General features: G+C 34.4%; 1 protein-coding gene across 1 annotated transcript in view; it reads left to right on the forward strand.

The window, feature by feature from the left end:
* The window catches only part of TRHDE (thyrotropin releasing hormone degrading enzyme), a 463,529-nt gene that overhangs the window by 416,544 nt on the left and 24,490 nt on the right, over nt 1-22,495 (forward strand). The window contains exon 16 of the mRNA XM_001370518.5: nt 22,204-22,371. Within this exon, the coding sequence (XP_001370555.4) occupies nt 22,204-22,371 (168 nt within the window). The remainder of the gene's footprint in view (nt 1-22,203; nt 22,372-22,495) is intronic.

Consider the following 22,495-nt stretch of genomic DNA (forward strand, 5'->3'; position numbering starts at 1 on the left):
ATTTTTATTTTGCTATTAGAATGATTTAAAAATAGGCCATGTAAATATTACTTTCAAAGAGGTTTGCCTGTTTGCCTCATATATATTTCACTCCTTTATGTAAAGTACCTTTTTATTGTGTTGGGCATTACGTGCATTACAATTCAAAGTTGAAAAGTCATTGTATAATTCTCACCTCCTACTTTAACCTCAAGTGGCAACTCTATTTCCCCTAGAGAATAGAAGATATTATTTGAAATTTCTATGTGTTTAGTCAGGTAGCAGTAAGGGGTATTGTGTTCTGGGAGAATATGTTAAGTGATTCACAATGGATTGTGCTGTATTTCTAATGGTTTACGCTGTTAGTTCTATGTAAAGTGATACGGTAGCTTACGTTCTAATTTGGTTGGGTGTTTTCCCTCCTTCCCTCCATGCAGTCTATGGGTTATGGCAAGGTAACCCGTTAATATATAGGTGCATACCCAACTTTTAATTTCACCTTGAGGGATGGTTCACTAAAAACAGTATTCATAGCAGACCTAAATAGCATTCATTTAGGCTGAGAGAAAAATACAGCAAAGCATAACCTTCTTAAAAATATTTGTACTTCAATTCATCAGACATCCTATTCTTTTTTTTTTAAACCCTTAACTTCCATCTTGGAGTCAATACTGTGTATTGATTGGCTCCAAGGCAGAAGAGTGGTAAGGGCTAGGCAATGGGGGTCAAGTGACTTGCCCAGGGTCACACAGCTAGGAAGTGGCTGAGGCCAGATTTGAACCTAGGGCCTCCCGTCTCTAGGACTGGCTCTTGATCCACTGAGATACCCAGCTGCCCCCCAGACATCCTATTCTTTAGCCTCCTGAATGAAGAAATAGAAGGTGAGCATTCTCAAACAATCACTTGAATCACCTGAATGGAAAGAATGATCCCTTAGGATCACTATTTTATTCATCCTGACTTCTAAATCAGTTAGTATATGACATAAGGAAGGAGTCACAATGATCCCACTGCCTTGTTACATGTGTGTGTGTGTGTGTGTGTGTAAAGATCATAACTTGTTAGTGCTAGTTTCTCCATCTCCTGCTGAATAATGTAACCAGGGGAGATTCTCAGCATCATAGATTGGTTTTTCATCTCCCTATGAAATGAATTAAATAGAAAAAAAAATTTGAATTTCATCCTTGGAAATTCAGAGTCACAGAATTGTTTGTGGGAAACTCTATTATTTCTCATTAATGTTTCAAGTAAATTCCAATAAAGATAGTCTGAGGTACAGACTTTGAACAAGACCATATTATTAACAGTGACTCATATAACTGTTGACAAGCAGGTCAGACTGGATACCTCAGCAAAGTCCACAACCCTCAGAGAAGGAAGGTGCTCTCTTTTGACATACAATAAATAAGGAACCTTGGTAGGTATGGAGAAAAGGTGATAGGTTATAGGGTTGGAGCAGGAACATCAGGATTTGCTGTATTGAAAAAGGCAGGTCAACATGCATCTATCTCTAACAATTAAGGAATGAACATTCAGTGCTTTATGGGACTCCGCTGCATCATTTAGTCTAACAAAGAAGAAAGAACAGATGATACTTTTTGGTGGTGTTAATTTTGTGAAGTTTAACAAATAGATATCAAGGGAGTATCTCAGAGAATACTGGCATAAAAATAACTTTTCATATAGCTGAATTCTTGAGCTCAACTAAAGGATAGAAACATAGTTTTGGAAACAATACAGCAGAAACTTATTCAGTAGAAACCAGAGGTAAGACTCATTTTGATCTTTTTATTAACAATGAATTAGAAAATTCTATCCTGGCCTCTGTCAGTAAATGATATTAGGAAGTAGGAAATAATTCTCTGTAAATTTAGGAAGACTTTGAAAGTGCTTCTAGGGTTCTTGAATAAAGGGAGATTTTCACTTTACCTCTGGGGATACACCAATTTAAGATCATGGGGATAACCCAGACTATTGTGCCCCATTCCAGAGATTCAAGAATGATGAACTTATTTTCATTCTTGGCCAAGTCTCTCAACCTAATAGAGATTCAATCAACAGAGAAGTGTTTCATAAGAATCTATTTTATGTCGAGCATTAATCTAGTTATCAGAGATACAAAGACTAGCATAGGGCTTGACAATACGTACTATGACTAGTAGCTTATATTTTATCAGAAGGAAAGATAGAGGGATATGTGCATATTAGATAGGTAGATAGATAAATGGATGGATGGATAGATGGATGGATAGATAGATAGACAGACAGACAGACAGACAGACAGAAAGACAGACGGACAGACAGATAGATAGATAGATAGATAGATAGATAGATAGATAGATAGATAGATGGGTAGATAGGTGAACACAAATAAAAACTCATTGGAGTGAGAAGTGACTAAAAATGTGGGACCAGAAAAGACCTCACGAAGAAGGTGATATTTGGCCTGAGCTTTGAAGGAGACTAGCATATAGAAGGAAACTAGAAATGACAAATCATTATATTCCAGGAATGGGGAATAGCTTATGTATCTCTGGTGAAAATGGAAAGAAGGCCAGTTTGTCTGGGCTATAAAAAGTCTTATGTGTATAATCAGATTGGAAAACTACAAGTTTTAAAGGACCTAGAATACCAAAAAAAGGGCTTTACATCTGACAAATAGGAGGCTACTGGTGTTTTGAACAGTGGAGAGACTTAACCAGATCAGTACTTTAGGAAGATCACTTGAGCAAGTATGTATGACAGATTGGAGAAGGGAGAGTTTAAAGGAGACTAATTAGGAGTCTACTATAATAGTGTAGATAAGAAGTGAGGCTTGAATTAGTGTAGTGGCCATGTGAATAGAAAAGAGACAGATGTGAGTCAAATCAGCAGACATTTATTAAGTGTTTATTATGTGCTAGACACTCTGCTAAGCACTGGAAATAGATGATTGGAAGTAGAGGAGACTTAAGAACTAATGGATATATGAAATGAGTGGAAATGAGATGTCAAGGATAATATTGAGATAATTCTGTCATTATAAATAAGGAAGTTCAGAAGGAGATATTGGTAAGAGTGTTTTCAAATATGAAATGTCTACAGTAAATTTTCAAAAGGCAAATTGGTGATGTGGAACTGGAGCTCAGGAGAGGGAAGAAGAAATAGACATATATAGATTTGGTAGTTATCTATAGAGAAATTATTGTTATTTATAGAGAAATTATACTTAAATGCATGAAGAGAAGGAGGGGGGAAAGGGGAGAGAGAGAGAGAGAGAGAGAGAGAGAGAGAGAGAGAGAGAGAGAGAGAGAGAGAGAGAGAGAGAGTTATCTTGCTTTTGCATTGACTTTCACTAAATCCTTGGTTCAAATGACTTTCCCTAAATCTCAGTTCCTTTCTCTGTATTGTGGGCCCATGTAAGATATATGTGTTCACATGGATTATTTAAATGCAGCTCATAGGTATCCTAGAAGATACATGAGATCTTGTCTATCCTGTCTATACCATCAGTATGCTAGTTGGGAGAGAGAGAGAGTAGAGGGTAGACACATCTCGTTGTATTCTCTCATATCTGGTATCCAAAAGGGATGCTCATCTAGAAGTATCATGGATTCATAACAAAAGCTACTTCCCTGATCACTCTCGAGGAGGCTGGTATCTCTAAGCTTGGGGTATATGGGATGTTCAAGGAGGACTGGCATCTCTGGTGTTAAGGCTTGCTGCATCCTTTTGGATAACCCCCATTCCTTTGCTGTGTCTTCCTGTCCATGGCTCTAAGAAACTAGAGTATAGGCAGTGGACATACCCCTACAAAACTGTCTGATCAGATGAACTAAACTAGGTTGAGGGTAACTAACAGGCCTTGAAACTGTTGATGAATTGGGAGGGATGCCTACCCCAAGCATGGAAGACTTCCCCTAGAGGAATGAGTGGATGAGAAGAATTTGTTCTAATAGCCATGAAGGTTGCTGAACTGTGGGGTGCTTAGAGCTTGGCCAGACATTGAAGACTCCATGGCCAAGATTGCATCTTGGACCTTTGCCAGCAGTCTTGATTTTTGTCCCTGCAACTGAACTTCCATGACTCTGGAAGAGAGAGTGAAGCTGATAACTTTGTGCAACTCTATGTCACTTAAATTCAATTCATGCTCAAGTTATCCCTTTGTGATATCACTGGTCTTTGAAAACAAAGGATAAATAACAAGTCTTAAGTTTACACCTACAGGCTTGCCCCTGCAGATAAATTCTGGATACTTAAAAGACAATCCAAAATAATTGACTAGCTAGGAATTCCATTTGTCGACATAAAATAGCAAATAGCAATTGAAAAAATGGTACATATTCAAATATACTAGAAAATATACAAAAGTGAATGAGTCCTAGGTTCAAATCTGGGCTCAGACACTTCCCAGCTGTGTGTCCCTGGGCAAGTCACTTGACCCCCATTGCCTAGCCCTTACCACTCTTCTGCCTTGGAGCCAATACACAGTACTGAAGGTAAGGGTTTTAAATTAAAAAAAAAGTGAATGAGATCTCTAGATGGGAGGGAAATTATTCTTTATCTCAGCCCAGGTGAAATTCTTCAAAGACTCTGATCAGGTAATCTAGAAATCACGGTCAGGATGATGTTGAGGAACATGCTAACTTCCTCTATATCTTTGCATCTCCCAAAGTAATTTAATACCACCTTTCCCCTTCACATAGGTACTCAGGTGACACACCAGTCTCAGCATCCTCTCAACAATTTGGAGTTTTCTCAAAAGTGAAAAGTAGTGTACAAAATGGCCCAGCCTTGGTTGGAAGCCTGGTTACTTTTATAATCTATGAAATCAGAGGCTAAACTAGATGTTCTCTAAGTTTTCTTTCTGCTATAAATTTATGATGCTAGGATTTCTGTTCTTCCCCATGGAGAATCTGTCAGAATGAATGTATCAAACCTAAACTTCAGTAATTGACTTTTTGTTATGTGCCTGAGTTTTAAACATGTTAATTCTTATTAAGAAAGATCTTTTAAGAATTTTATTTCTGTCTTTGTGTGTGTATATATACACTTTCCTGTCATAGTGAGGTCTCTCAATCTGTAATAGATGACTTGGTTCTGGCACCAGTCCAAAAATCATCCTAAGCATCAGCTCTCAGGGTATCATCCTGCTGATGGAGAATTTTCTGTTTCCCTCATGTGCTGTGACATCATCCTGGTCTCAGGGTTTCCCTTGGAAGTCATTTGGTTTTTTAATAAATCCATTTGTTTTCTTGTCATTTGCCAAGTGAAGAAAATAACTGAGTTAGTTGAGTGCCATAATTAGGCACAGGTTTTACTGGATTATTACTTTACATGGTTGCTATTTAGAGTCTCAAGTATACACATACCGTGTTCCATGCTACTCTGATACATTTCAGAGAAACTGTAAATCGGATCATTTTCAGATATACCGTGAGGGGCTTACAACTTAAAATAACTGCAAATCCTTTTGTGAAACAAAACAAAAACCTTTGGTAAAGATAGTTATCACGCCTGGCTGCAAAGTATATCCTGATGTGAATATCTGATAGGCTTACTTAAATTAGGGTACATACTAATAGAGTAGGGGGCGGTGTGCTAATAGCCTTGATTTTGCTTCTTTGGAATGAGGCCTCATATTATTTTCAGAATTCAGTAGAAACTAATCCAGTTCAGTCCTGCATGAAGCAAATATCTTACTAAATGTCCCACTTGCGGTCTTAGCCAATCTTGGATAAATTTTTAATTGACATATATAGCTTAATGGGGAGTTTTATTGCCAAGTGTTCCAGTTATGTCCTGATAATTGACTAATTTATTTTGTGTTTTTATATCCCTGTTACATATTGGCCATAATATTTATATATTTAAATTTTGGTTCATAATGCAGAAATTGTCACTCATTTACTTCCCCGCCATTTTTTTTTCTACTGACACTTTGAGATCAATCTTGGCATTTTGCCATTCCATGATTCCACTTTTTAACTTGGATAGAGAGCAAGTAGTCAATAATTTTTATGCAGTATACCTAGTTTTTATCTAAAAATATGCTTTGGGAAAATTGGCTTGATTTAATTTAAAACAATTCCTAATATATGCTTTGTTTATATTTTCACTTTTAAATTGTATATATTGTGCTAATGATATTTAGATAACGTTTCTACATCTAGCCTAATGACTATTATGCTTTTAGACCATATTGGAAAAAAAAGATGATTTATCAAAATAGTTATTTTTCTGAATTTCTGACAAATTTTTCTTTCTTGCCCACAGTAGAAGTGCTAATTAGATCTAGATGTAAATAGGTAAACAAAGAGGAAATCCTTACTTATTTCTTACTTATAGTTATTTGCTCCTCTCTGGTCTATAAGGATTTCTCTGTTCTACCAGTGTTTGTTTTGTTGTGTGACTAGTAGGGAGAATCTGCCTTTTGGGGTTCAAAATTAATTGCTATGCTTCTTTATAAGTTCCTTGGTAAGATCTTTTTCCCTATTTGTCCACAAACATCTTGTATATTTGTTCGCATTTTTGTATTTTGTCTCCTATAGTTAAAATTGGAGTCTTTCTACTCATTATTTTAAATAATAAAATTTATAATAATAAAAAGTACATAAAATTATAATAACAGCTATTAATATTTTTCTTGTATGTTTGTGGTCGTTTAATAATAATCTGAGGCAGTTTAATGGCTAGAGGGCTGACTTTGAAACTATGAACCCATGGACTCATGCCCCATCTCTGACAGATATTGATTATGTGACCCTACTCTAGTCACTTAACTTCTCATTGTTCTTAGACAACTCTCTAAGACTAAAAGCTGCAAAAAAGCTGCTGACCTTCATTTGGTTGAGGGAAAGAAGGAGGGGAAGAAGGAAAGAGAATGAAAGAAGAGAAAGAGGGAGAGAGGATAGAAACAGGGTCACAGAGCTAGTGTCTTGGACTGGATTTGAACTTATCTGCCTTACTCCTGGTCGATCACTCCATCCACTGTCCATATATCTACCGAGTTCCCTCAGTGGGAATTCCAGTGAAATCATAGATTCTTTCTTATCTTTTTATGACTACAGCTTTCTCTGCTTCCCCTTCCCAAGCCACCCTCCCCCAAAATGACATGATTATTCACAGGTAGAATGAAAGGGGGAAAAAATCAACAAAACAAACCAAAACCCTGGGCCAAACAGTCTTTGGCACAAAGATAAAGTCTGTCACAGAAAATGTCAATCTGAAATGAATGTTGGATCTTTTCTGTCTCTTCTCTCTTAAGCAGTCTGTTGGGGCTTATGTTCTTGATTTTGAAATTATTCTAAATACCTTTGTTTTGATAGAGCAGAAGGATTTGGGGAAATAATATTTTATCATTTAAAAGAAATAAAATAATGCATTTAAGGGAGATTATTTTCTTTTTAATATTTCCCTTAATTTTCAAGTGTTATATTTTTCTCAAATGCATACTTATATACCAATGTGTATGTATTTGTATATATACATATATATTTACTTATCTCTCCAAGTCTAGAGGCTAAATGTTAAAATGCAGAAGGCATGATTTCCTAGAATCACTGCCTTCTACTTACAATTTCTACAGGTACATAATATCCCATTAATCTTGATTTGCCATTTGCAACCCAGTTATATTTTCTTCTCTGGGACGATACAGAGAAGTTACGTGAAATTTCTGGTGCCTCTCATAAGGGTAATTTTCTGAAAATTCAATTTTATTACATAATGCTATCTCTCTATTCAGATTCTTTGAAAACAATTTTCATCACATAAAATTTCACTATATAAAAATGTTAAAGTTTCATAAGTACCCCAAATCCAGAACTCTGTGGGTGTTATATCCTATGGTAACATAGAATTAGGAGTTAGAAGGGTCCTTAGATATTATTTTGTGGAGTTGCCATCTCTATACAAATGAAGAAGCCAGAAAATAATGCCCAGCTCAATAGAGTGGTTTGCCTAAGATTACTCAGAAAGAAAGTAGCAGGCTCAGGATTTGAACCCTGGTTTTCTGACTGCATTTCTATAGAGTCATTTAAAAGTCCTGAAGTTAAAGTCATTTAAACAAAATTTCATTGAGACTTTTAAGATACCTGATATGGCATTTGGATAATGCCTAAAGGTTTGCAAAGTGCACTCTCTATGTTATTTCATTTGACCATTATGATAGGTGCTTTATGATATTTTTATCCCTATTTTACAGATAGGGAAACTGAGACTGACAGGGGTAACTCTTTGCTCAGGGTCACTCAGCTACTAAGTTTCTGAGGCAAGATATGAACAAAAATCCTCACAATACCTAGCCAGCACTCATCATCATACTATTTTGTGATCCCCCCAAAAAATTGTTTTCTTTTTTAAACAGAGACAATAGAATTTTTTTGACATTTGAAACAACGAATGAGGTTATCACTATTCAAATTTCAGTTTTATAAGCAGTGAAAAAGCTTCTTCGGCTGGGAGAAAAAGAGGAATTTTCTCTTTCTTTCTTTCTTTCTTTCTTTCTTTCTTTCTTTCTTTCTTTCTTTCTTTCTTTCTTTCTTTCTTTCTTTCTTTCTTTCTTTCTTTCTTTCTTCTTTTTTCTTTCTTTTTTTTGTTTTTGCCTTTTTCCTTTTCCCCAAGATGATGCTTTCATGTGTAAAGAAGCACATTACTCACGCTCTCTAGTAATGACAGCATCATGGTTCTGCCTTAAAAAATGAACAAAATCACCATCAAAGAGCCTTCCCAAGTTTGAGGATGGGTCTTGTTAACCAGTGGCTTTTTCAGCACCTAGAAAATGGAGACAAGCAATACTTTTTTAGACACTCATATTTACAGATGCTGGTCTTGGATGGGTTCAGTCAATCTATGCAATTTTCATGCCTTGTTTAAAAAATAAACAGAAAGAAAGATGATGATTATTATAAATTAGAATTGCAGAAAATATAAGTTCCCAAATGCAATTTAATTTGGTCTAGGGGGATTTTCATTCGCTACTCTGGCCCTAATCAGATTGAATATAAATTGTGATTTCCATATTTGTTATTTTAACTCTTAGGCAACATTCCCATGAACCTCCATGCAAATCTAAAAGTTAACCCCAGATGCAGATACCCAATTATTGCAGTTTAAGCAATGCATTTACCTCTTTTGGTGAATGTATATTTCCTAACCTAGAGAGTACTGTGAATTGGCAATAGCCCCAATTTTAGGCAAACAGAAGAAGAAATGTGTGTCCATGTGTGCAAAGCATATGAACTGAGAAGCTGTGAATAAAAAGTTCCCTATGATTATTAGGAACCAATTTATCACATCTTTAACCAGGCATTCATGAAGAAATGGGGGTAATTTATAAGCCATTTCACAACTTCTACTACACCTGTATACCTTTTAAGATTTAAAGTAGGTTGTGCTATGTGAGCTATTTATATGAGTAGCCTGCTGTTCTGTATTTTATGGTAGGTTGCCATAGATATCTTAATTTTCCTACTTTTGTTTTAAACTATTTCTTACTCTGCAACATCACCATTAAGGGTATTACTGATTTATAGTGAAAAAAAAATGTGAGTTCTAGATTATTACTTCAAAATGAAAGAATCCCATATTTTTTGCTTCCTGTTTAGTAATATTAAATTAAAATTTAATAAAATTAAAACCATCCTCCTACTGCTTGAATTATTCTTGCCCCCGGCTTCGATTTCTCTTCTGCTCTTTGTCTTTGTATTTATCTATTCCCATGTTTGTTTCTTCCTTTGTCATCATGTTTTTATTTGTGCTTTAATCATTCCATCTTTTCTGTTTTCCTTTCATTTGCTGTGATTTTTACTTTCTAATTGATCTGCTTGTTGTTTTCTGAATTATTACCAGTTTTTTTTTGTTTGGGTCTCCATACAATTTTTTTTAATAACATGGTCTCAAAATTGTGATTTTTTTACATTTTACTTTTACAGCTTCCTTATCCATTTTTGGGAACTTAAGGTCTCCCCTCCCTTTATCTCCCCCTTTCTTTTCCTTAAATGATCTCCCAACATTCTTTCTCCTCCTCCTTCTTCTTTTTTCTCCTTGATTCTTCCTTCCTACCTCTTTTGGCCCATCCTCTTACTTTTATTTTCTTTACCTTTCCTTTTCTCCCTTCTTATTCCTTCTGTCTCCTCTTTTTCCTCCTTTCTCTTTCACTTCCTCCCTCTATGTGTGCTTTCTTTATCACCTTCTGGCTTTAGCCATCTATATATGTCTCTGTTTTCCCTCTCTATTGCTCTTTCTCCCCCTCTGTCCCCTTTCTCTTTCTTTTTCTCTCTCTAACTCTTTATCTTTGGCTCTCAGTCTCTCTTTTTCTTTTCTCCTCTTTCCCTCCCCCCATAAGAGTAGAATACACTTGGGTAGAATTTGCTTCCTTATTTCCATAAACTATTATTCTTTTTCTTGTATCAAGGATACAGGGTAATGTATCTGCTATAAAACTATGGTCATTAACTGCTCCTTCCAGATTTTTTTTAGATGCACTCCATCCCTGGCCAGGAGCTGTCCTTTCTATAGCAGATGTCCAAATCCCATTCTCAGACATTATCTTGTAAGGATCAGGTTTGCTCTGCTCTGCTCTATGCTATTAGTAAGCATCATTGATGAAAACAACACCTGTTCCCTTATGATTTTCGATTTCTTGCCCAGGACCTAATGATCTTTGGAAATGCTTCCTAAGTTCTTTCTAGTGCCCACATGAATTATCAGAACTGGGTTATAGTCATCTGTTTTGGCAAATCTTGCAGGTTAACTGTGATGGTTTGCATACATGGCCTTAAAAGGCAACAGATCACTCTATTATTGTTTTCAGGTTGACAAATAGTTCACATCATCATAGCAGGAAGTCTCCAACCATCATTTTTTCCCCATCATCTGACCATTACAGGATGATCTCTTCCCTGACAGTACCTGAAGATTTTTTTTCTCTTGTCTCTACTCCCCAATATCTATCCCAAAGTAGACCTAAAGCTTTACTCTTAGAAATTATGGATGTATTTGATTAAAAAGAAACAATTATCTATTCCAGGGGAAACTGTCACCTTAATGGACAAGTGAATGAATAAAAGGGTAAAAAATAAATGTCTCCAGTTATAGGTCAAATACATATCTGAATATGTTTAGTTATAATCCTGCCTATGGACAGAATGGACTAGAATACACTATAAGGGTCCTTTCAACATTAATATTTTAATTCTGATTTTTTATTTTTACTTTGGAGTAATTTTGGAAGGATATTGGAGTGATTCAATGATACAAAGATTTCTCGGGAAATTCGTCATAGAAAAAAATTGAGAAATGTTTATAAATCAAACTGAGAAAGAAAACAATGTAAGATTACATTAATCTTGTTTCCAGACTAGTAAGTAATAACATAGTAGAAAAGAATATTGATTCTAGGACTTGTCTTTTGCATGGAAGTTGGTCATTGACTAAACTGGATATGAAAAGAAATAAAAAGAAACAAGAAATAATAAATGAATGTTAGGAATGAAATAATTACTGCTTTTGGCTATCTCATTCCTTTCTCAAACAACATTTGTTGATCCTAATCTAAAATCTTGATGGAAGGCAAGAACCATATGATTGTTATTCATAGTGAAATTGTTGCTTGAAATGAGTAAAAATTGATTGTAGCATAAGATTTAGGATGTCACGTGGAATATTAATTTTAATTCTTTCCTTGAGAATTCATGATATATGATGGAAACCAGCCATATTTTAATTGTAAATTTTTAATTTGTAAAAGAAGTTGTTTTAAGGAAGTCAAGTAGTTTAGAAGTTAATCTTATTTTATATTTCAAATAATTTTTATTGCCAATCTCTGTTCCCATCACATAGTACCCCCAATTGTTTTGCCATAGATATATTCAGAATGAAGATATTTCTTGAAAGTTATTTTTAAAAAGACATTCAGCACAAGATGTAAATGGCTGATTACACTCTAGGTTTTGCTAAGTCTATTCTTTCAGCTATTAAGTGCCAGGCAGTGCATTTTGAGCCTGTGAACCACCCCTCTTCTTTTGTTCTAATGTTTGAGTCTTCTATTTTGTTACATTTAAGTTTCAGTGGCTATGAAGAAGTGTAGTTTAGCTTACCAGTGAAAGGGATTTGCAAAGAAAGGAAATCATTTGTAACAATAGAAAGGATGCCCATCCAAATGCATTTTGCCTAGCACCTATTCCTTAGATCAAGTGTCTACCTGCTTGAAATGGGATGTTCTGTTCACTTTTTGCCACTAGGCATTTGTTGACACGTGAGGAAACTATTTTGATGCTGCTTCCAGGACTTTTATCAGACTTCAGTGGCATATTTAGTGGGCAATGATAGGAGTAAAAGTTGATGTGGCTATAAAGAGCCTATGAAAGCTTTATTTCAATACCTTAAACTTGAGGTCTTATAGTTAGTGATATATTTTTTAAATTACCCATTCATTTTCTACAAGCTGATGTAAAAACTTCACCTTGCTTTATTGTTAACACAGTTACTTAGCTGAGTAGCTGCAGATGATTTCCATACTCCCCCCCCCCCCCGCCCTTATTATCTCAAGTGTAAGAAGATTCTATTTGACCTTGGGAAGGCCCCGGAAAACCTTAGTTTCCTCATCTACAAAAGGTGAAAATAAGGCTTTCCCTCTTTGTCTTCCAGAGATGTGAAGATCTAATGAGGAAATTTCCACAACACAATCATTAAAATCAGTTGGTATTATTATGGAACTTAAGGAAGTCTTCATAGGGACCCATTGTATAAAACTAAGAAAATCTAATATTGTGCCTGGCTTGCAATTGCATTTGTACATATATTTAACTGTACAGGCTTATTAGCTATGAATAGCATGCAATGAAATTTCAAATTTAAAAAAGAAAACTTTCTATAGGGATGATTTCTATATCCTTCTCTATTTAGAGATTCCTAACCTTATATCATGGATATCATGGATTCCTTTGGCAACCTGGTAAAGTCTGTGGATCACTTCTCAGAATGTTGTTTTTAAATGCATAAAATAAAATATATTAAATTACATAGGAAAACAATTAGGTTGAAATACCATTATATATATTTGTAAAATCTTCAGAAATAGTCTAGGGATTAATAACCCTTCTTTAGGTTCTGTCTATAACCTCACCTAAACTATATGAGTAGCATTAGTTTTAGTGTTTTTTCCCTTAGAGGTCCAAGACTGTTGTGGGTTTTGTTGTTGTTGTTTTGTTTTTGAGTCTGGGTTTCCTCTTACCTAGGTAGAAAGTATTGTAGACTCTCATGACTCTGACCCTACTGCTGATGAGCACAGAAGTTTTAACTTTATTTCTCTGATCTTGCCTGGCTCATCTCTCAGTGCCAGGCTTAGTTCAGATACCAAGCCAGCTTTAGACTTCACTGAAGGTCCAAAGTCCTAAGATCAAGAATTTTACAAATAGTTCCAGATTGTCCTTCAGAATGTTTAGATCAGCTCACTACTTTACCACTGATTCATTAATGTTCCTATTTTTTCTCATCTCCTCTAGCATTTGTCATTTTTTGCAGGTGTGAAGAGTTATTTTACTTTGCTTTTCTCTAATGGCTAGTGATTTAGAGCATTTTTTCATTTAACTATGGTTTTGATTTTTTCTTCTAAAAACTGCCTGTTTATTTCCTTTAACTATTTATCAATTGCAGAATGGCTTTTATATTTATGAATTTGATTCAGTTCCCTATATATATATATATATATATATATATATATAAGAAATGAGGTCATTATTACAGAAACTTGCTATAAATTTTTTATATCACTTCATTGTCTATGGTATCTTTAAGCAAAATATAGTCTCCCTGATCATCTCTTTTGGTTGTCTATTTTTCCTTTGTCTGAGATTGTGATTGCTACCCCAGCCTTTTTTACAATTTCATCTGAAGCATAATAGATTCTGCTACCACCCATTATTTTAACTCTTTTTTGTGTGTGTCTTCCTGTTTTAAGTGTTTTTTTCCTCCTGTAATAGTTATGATTATTAACTCTGTATTTCACTCCATGTTGCTGCTGCTGCTTCTTCTTCTTCTACTACTACTTCTACTTCTTCTTCTTCTTCTTCTTCTTCTTCTTCTTCTTCTTCTTCTTCTTCTTCTTCTTCTTCTTCTTCTTCTTCTTCTTCTTCTTCTTCTTCTTCTTCTTCTTCTACTACTACTACTTCTACTTCTTCTTCTACTACTACTACTACTTCTACTTCTTCTTCCTCTTCTACTACTACTTCTACTTCTTCTTCTTCTTCTTCTACTACTACTACTACTTCTACTTCTTCTTCTTCTTCTTCTACTACTACTTCTACTTCTTCTTCTTCTTCTTCTTCTACTACTACTACTTCTACTTCTTCTTCTTCTTCTACTACTACTACTACTTCTACTTCTTTTTCTTCTACTACTACTACTTCTACTTCTTCTTCTTCTTCTACTACTACTACTTCTTCTTCTTCTTCTACTACTACTACTACTTCTACTTCTTCTTTCTTTTTCCTTCTTCCTTCCTTCTTCCTTCTTCCATCTTTCTTCTTACTTCCTTCTTTTTTCTTCTTCCTTCTTTTTTCTCCTTTCTTCTTTCTTCTCAAGGAGACTGAACTGTAAATCTAAAATAAAGGATTTTCTCAAATTGAATAAGATTCAGAAAACTGATAAGCTAGCTTTAATGGATGATATATTAAGGTTTGTGGAATTCTATTCATATGTCATCTCATTATATCCTTACAAAAACCCTGTACTATAAGTACTATTTTCCCCATTTCATAGATGAAAAAATTGAGGATAAGAGAGTTTATATATCTATGACCAGGGTGATACAGACGCATACATAATGAATGAGTTTTCATTTTTCAGGCATATTAAACAAATGGCCTTGAATAAGAATGCATGAGAAAATTTAAGAAAAAAGCCATATATCATAATGTGTCAATGACAAAAATAATACAAATGATGGGGAAAATTCATGGAGAAAAGAATATGCAGAGTTTTACAATTCCAGTGTTTTAATATTTAAATTAGTTTGACCCATATTTCAATATATTATTGATATAATTAGCAATGCAAATAACTAAGGAATCATCCGATTGGAAAGAACATTGGGTATCATCTCTTCTAATCTACTCATTGTTACAATGAGGATTTTCAGATCCAGAAAGACTGACTTGCTTAAGTTCATTATAGTTGGTTGATGTCATTTAGCAATTAGCTTTGAATACTGTGTAATACATAGTAGGTGCTTAATATATTAGTGTTGATAGTGGCAGAATCCAGAACTAAAGTCTAGAATCCTATTCAACTGGCCTTTTAATATGATAATTAATTATAATTAAGCTGATTAGTTTTTCAGTACTCTAAAGTTTTTTAAAATAGGAAAAAAAGCAATCATTTTTTTTTTCCTTGAAAGAGTCAAGGGGCATTTTAATAATCAAATAAAAGTCATTTGACTTGTGATTTAATGCTTTTTAGAAGTTAATGTTATTATACAAGTGGACGATTTTTCCTATGACTGCTTAAAATAGGAAAGGGAGTGGTTGCTGAGAACAATTTGAATCTATTTAAAATATAATTTCTGTAATGTTAGTATTCTGTGCAAAAGAAAAGAAAGTTTATTTTGGCAACAGCTTTTTTTTTTTTATGACTGGCCTTTGTGCCAAGGACTGGATAAAATGTCACAGACAGTTTGTTTAGAAGTGGGAAACTAAGATTCAATACTATAATGAATTTGGGATCACATTTAGGTATTCTTTCCACTGATGGTAATCACGACTCATCCCTGTCCATCAATTGTGAAATATTTGTCCATTTCCTCCAATGAATTGGAGGCTCTCTGGTGGTGACTCTGTCTATATATTAGGCATCACTTATAGCTTATAGAATATACTTCAATGATAAAATAAAGGGGGAAATAGTTTTCATTCCAGAATATGAGAAAATTACATTAAAAGGTATAATTTTACAGTAACAAAGGGAAATGACTAGAGATATTCACCTTTTCATAAATAATTTTCATTTTCATAAACAGGAATTCCTTCTGGCTGTATATTTGATTATAGGACTCTCCCGAGTCATTTATACCACTTATTCCCATAGTTTCTGCAGGTTTTGCTGCTCATGCTTTAGAAGCGTGAATATATGTGTGTGTGTTTCATCTCATTCTAATGACTATGCAGTTTATGCACACATATGCAATTGTTAAATTGCATCATCAGTGCCATAGTTTTGGTAAAATGTGTGTTTAGTCCATTTTTATAGAAATAGGGAGCCTTGGTGCTCAAAGGATAACTTCTTGTTGTAAAAAAGAAAATGAAGAAGACCCTTAATTTTTGCGTCACCTAGGGGTGAAATTATGGAAAGATGCTGTCCACCACCAGAAAAAGAACAGATAGATGGAACTATGTATTGTGTAGTGTCAAATGTTGGCCTTCCCTAATGCATGATTGAGAGGGAAAGAAAGAAAGAGGGAAATGGGTTGGAACTCAAATCTAAAAATTAAAACAAATTAAAACAAATAAAGAGGGTAGATAGGTGACTCAGTGAATAGAGCACAGGCCTAGAGACTGGTGGTACTGGATTCAAATTTGACCTTAGACATTTCTTAGTTGTATGGCCCTGAGCAAGTCACTTAACCCTTACCACTCATTTACCTTGGAATCAATACTTAGTATCAATTCTAAGATGGAAGATAAGAATTTAAAAGAAATTAAGTGTCTGAGGCTGAATTTGAACTCAGTTTTTCCTTATTCTAGGCACAGTACTCTTTGCCATCAAACTGCCCCTAAAAAGTGTAATGATTGTTTTTGTTCAGTCACGTCCAATATGACCATTTGGGTATTTTTTTGGACAAGATTTTGGAATGGTTTACTATATCATCTTTCTTCACAATTCCTTTTTGATTAAATACTTATATAACTAGACTAACTTTGTTATTTATATTTACTCTTCAAACTATATTGCTGTGATTATATTCAACATTTCCTTGGTGCTGCTCATTTCACTCTTCATTATTTCATGCAAGTCTTTTCATGTTTTTCCAAAACCAATCTGCTCATCAAATGAGCAGAACCAGTAGAATTCTTTACAAGATGTGTTGCATCACCATTTCAAAATTACAATTAAATCAACAATTTTTGTCAGTGACTTGGATAAGGGGGTAAGTTATATGCTCATTAAGTTTCCAGAAAACAATCAGCTAGGATTTCGAGCTTTCATAATAGATGATGAAATGAATATCCAGACCTATCTTGAAAGGCTAGAACACTGGGCCAAATCTACAAAGGTGAAATTTAATAAGGCTAAGTGTCAAAATTGACACTTGAATTCACTCAAATTCACAGGTTCAAGAGGGGAAGAAAAGACAACATAAAAGTCAATCTGATAAAGTGATATATATGAAGTGCATTACTCCCAAGCTCAATAAACTCCAATGCTTCTCTGTTACATCTAGGACAAAATACAAAGTCTTCTCTTTGGCAGTTTAAGTCTTTAACAGTCCAGCTCCAGCCTACTTACATTTCCAGGTTTATTATAGTTTATTCTCCTTCATACATTGTAGGTTCTATCTAAAGTGACCTTCTTACTGTCCTTCACTCAAAGCATTCCATTTTCCATTTTTGTGCCTTGTGCAAACCATCCCAATGCATGGAATGAAATCTCCCATATCCTGTCCTCTTAGAATCCTATCCATAAAATGTGCTACAGAAGGAAATGACAAACTAATCTGGTATCTTTGCCAAGAAAATCTCAAGTGGAGTCAAGAAGAATCAGACACAACTGAAACTGAAAAAAACTGTAACAACATACATACATACATCCACCTATCCATCTATCCATCCATCTATCTATCTATCTATCTATCTATCTATCTATCTATCTATCTATCTGTCTGTCTGTCTGTCTGTCTATCCATCTATCTATCCATTTATCTATATATCCATTGATCTATCTATCCATCTATCTATCCATTCATCCATCTATTCATCCACCCATCTATCTATCTATCTATCTATCTATCTATCTACCCATCCATCCATCCATCCATCCATCCATCCATCCATCCATCCATCCATCCATCTATCCATCTACCTACCTACCTACCTACCTACCTACCTACCTACCTACCTACCTACCTACCTATCTCTCTGGCTATCCATCTATTGTTAACAATCATTTATTCACTTACTATCTGCCATCTACTTGTGTCAAATATATGTTGATTTTATCTCACACTATCAAGCATTTTTGTCTTTATATCCATAGTGCCTGGAATGTAGAAGGTGTTTAATAAATGTTTGTTGATTATTTGATCTGGGGTTTAGGTGAACTGAAAGTTAGTTTAATCATCATAGATATCTATACCAAAAAAGTTAATGTAATCATTAGCTGTATAATAGAATTATGGGAGAACTAACAAGTTCCACTGTCCTTTGGGCAGACATCATCTGAAGGGTTTTGTTGATTTTTGTAAAACACATTTTAGAAAGAATATTGATAAAATGGATGACATCCAGGAGAATTTCAACCACCATGGTGGAGGACCCTCAGGCCATTCTGTATGAGGATCAGTTGAAGGAACCAGAGCTGTATTTAGCTGAAAAAGGAATACTTAGGAGGAAATGCTATAATATTTCAAAGACATCATATGGAAAAGTTAACTTCATTCTTTTGTTTCTGGAGGTAGACCAAAAAAAATATGTAGATGATGCAAAGGGGACTCAACATAAGGAAAAACTTCTTAATAATTAGTAGTATACAAAGTAGAATGAACAGTTCTACTATAAGGTAGGAATTCTCTCAATGGAGATCTTCAAACAAGATGATTTATGTGAAGCACTTTGAAAAATTTAAAACATCTTATAAATTATTATTGTTAATATTAAGTGGGTCATTAAATAATAATGTATATTAATAAATCATTTAAATTAGTTTTATTATCCATTAATAAGTTTTTTATTAATAACAAATATTTAAAAGTTTAATTGATCATTTGTTGAACATGTTAGGAATGTTTGGATTATAGTGGCACACTGAGAACCAAACTTGAAGTAAGGAATATCTGAATTAAATCCTGAATGCAAACTTAGTAGCTGTATGACCATGGATAATTCATTTAACATTTTAGACGATCATTTTGCTCAACTATATATAACATGGTGATGATTCTTGATTGATGTTTTATTAAAATACTTTATATGTTATCTTAAAGCACCATAAAATTCTAGTTATTGTGATTTTATTATTATATCAGAATTAGAGAGAATGTGACCTAGATGACATATTGCCAATATTATCAGGAAGACATGAGTTTGAATCCTGCCTCAGACACTTTATTGTGTCATCCTAAAAAAGTCACTTTACATTTCTTGTCTATGAATTGAGAGGATTGGACTTCAATGATCTTTAAGGTTCTTTCCAGATATAAATCTTTGATCTACAGTATAGAGGGAAAACTTATTTAAGTGTACCTTGGGTGAGTTGGACAAGATAGCTCCTGAAGCTTCCAGTGCAAGAATTCTGTGAGTCAGAGATAACTCACCTTTGTGCTCAGGTGCTCAAAACACTCAAAGGATCTTAACATTGCATCAGAATAGTTTACAGGCTCCCATTTTCATCCCCCAAATAAGACAAACAGAATGAGCCAATGATCCGGCATTGGCACCTTTTCCTCTATGTGACTTTGAATAAATTACTTAATTTCTACCAGCCTCAGTTTCTTTATCTGTAATATTAAGTTGTCAATCCATTAAAAACATTTTAATGTATGACCCACATCTATCAGCAAAAATCAAGTAATTCTCTTTCTTCCCAATCATATAGACTATTTATAGGGGAAAAAAAACTGATTTTGTTTAATGTTCCTCAATTGGCTCTGCTACTTTCTCTGTACTCTTACTGCTCTATGGACCAAGATTAATTGTGCTCATAAATTCAGGGTCGCTACACAGCTCAGTGAATAGAGTCCTGGACCTGAGGAAAACCTGAGCTGATATCACACTACCAATGCTTATTATCTTGCTTCATCTGGACAAGTCATTTAAACTTTCCCAGCCTCAGTTTCCTCATTTGCAAAATAGTATAAAAATACCTCACAGAGTTGTTATTATATGTAATAACATATAAAATATAATTATACATATTCATAAGTTGATTTACAAACTTCAAAATGGCATGTAAAGGCTATTGTTTTTACTATCATAATATTTTAATCTCATTTCTATTTTAGTATGCATGAATGAAGACCTACAGACACCCTCTCCTGTTCTGTAGATTCTTCTTTACTAGTATCAGGAGACTTCATCTTAGGCTCAATTATTGTTCTTCAGAAGGGATACTGGCTTCTTTTAACCCAGAAAGTGTTTTCTTTCTGTTATTAACTACAATATAAATGCAACAGAAAAGTTTTCATAATAGGTTAGCAAATATTCACCAAATCAGAAATACATTTCTTTACAAAATCGATATGAAAAAAATATTTTATACTAGAATGTTCTTTCAGAAAAAAATAACTATTTGATAACTGAGATGTCTAGGAAAATTCTGGTTAGGAGGGAAACTGCTGTGGCTTAGGGAAAGCACTGAAACTCCCTATTGGCTAATATCCCAAACCAAAATAATCCAGTGAAAGAATTCACTAACTCCGTTATAGTTTGATGGCCAATCCAAATATTAGTTTGCTTTATTTAGTGGTAGATTCAGTGAAAAAAAAGTAACAAGTACTTCCTACTTCATTCACAGATTCCAAATGTTGCATTACTCATACTACAAATATATCAGTTAAAAGACTGAATGGTAGAGCTCTATATGTTCAATCATTAGTAAAATGAATTATCCTTATGGCTTTGGAGAGGAGGGTGGGGGTCCTATTTTTGTTAAATTAAACAACCAATCCTTTTGGCTAGTGGTTTCTTGTCATTGTCAGAACTACCATGTGGGACATTGGAATCTTCAAGAAGCATCCTGCCATTATGAACAGTAGAAAATAGAAATTAAATTATCCTGATCTTCCCCAAGGCACTTTAAGTATTTTTCTTTCACATCTTGATTGATTAAAAAAAATCACATACCATTCCTTTAAATTAATTAAATAAAAGATAATAAATATTGTATATGTATAAGCACTATGCCAAGTACTGGAAATTCAAAGACAAAAAAAATAGTTCCTACCTTCAAGGAGCTTACATTTTCTAGATGAGAATCAATACATACACAGACAAGTCATACAAAATATGAATGTAGTCAATACAGAGTAACTTAAGAGGTGAGAAGGAGTAGATTAGTGGGCAAGAAAGGAGCAGCAGTCAGAGAGCAGCAAGGGAGCACATGAGCTGAGTAATAGTAATAATGATAATATAAAAATAGCTAGCATTTACATAGCACCTACTGTGTGCTAGACAATATTTTAAGTGCTTCTCAAATAGCATTGTAACCTTAACCTATCCTGGAAGGTAGGTGCTGTTATTGTTCCCATTTTACAAATAAAGAAATTGAAGCAGAGAGAGGTTAAGTGATTTGCCTGCAGTCATTACAAATACTAAGTGACCAAGTCCACTGTTCAACCTAGGATTCAAAACACTATAAGCAAAGAAAATACTTAAATTTATTCAGCAAAAATTTTAGAGTAGCCACTATTATTTTAATAACATGCTATTTCCCTGAATTACATGTAAAAACAATTTTAACAATTTAAAAAAACTTTTTTAATTCCAATTAAATTTTGAGTTCCTCCTTTCCACTTTATGCCTCCTTTCTCTCTGTGTCCCCTCCCTAAGATAGTAAACAGTCTGATATAGATTTTACGTAGAGCATCCACTTTTATTAATCAGCCAAAAGGCATTTATTAAGCATCTACTCTGTGTCAAGAGGCAGTGTGGAGTAGTGGAATGAGTACTTGTCTTGAAGCCAGGAAGACCCAAGTACAAGTCCACCTCCAAGACGTGGGTGGCTATGTGGGATTCTGGGCAAGTCATTTAACTACCCTATGTATCTCTCTAAAAGAATAAGTAGTGGAGAAGGTACCAGTCTGCACTGGAGTACCCTCTTCCAAAGAAATCATAAATCCTGCCCCTGCATTGTACTCTGTTCTGGGTGCCATGCTTAGATAACATAGTACTGGTTCAGGTAAGGCTTCATTCTCATGCCATTTTAATATTTAAAATTATAACCCATCTTACACAATGACTAGAAAAAGAGATTTCTGTATTATTGCATTATAAAGCTTTATTAATAGAACACTACTGTGTGTTGTTTCTTTAGAATACCTCTAAATGTCAGAGACATCGTCTATTGTACGGGAGTTTCACTATTAGATGAAGATGTCTGGGAATTCATCTGGATGAAATTCCACTCCACAACAGCAGTATCTGAGAAGAAAATATTATTGGAAGCTTTAACTTGTAGCGATGACAGAAACTTATTAAATCGGTGGGTCATTCAAATTCCTAAATATGTGTGGGACCATATTAGCATCTTTGACTAAAGTCCTTCTCCAATGTCTTCTCCTGGATTTTAGAGGACTTGGGTCCTCAAGGAGTCTACCAATTGAGTA

Source organism: Monodelphis domestica, chromosome 5 (genome assembly GCF_027887165.1).
Source record: "Monodelphis domestica isolate mMonDom1 chromosome 5, mMonDom1.pri, whole genome shotgun sequence".
In the NCBI taxonomy this organism is placed as follows: Eukaryota; Metazoa; Chordata; class Mammalia; order Didelphimorphia; family Didelphidae; genus Monodelphis; species Monodelphis domestica.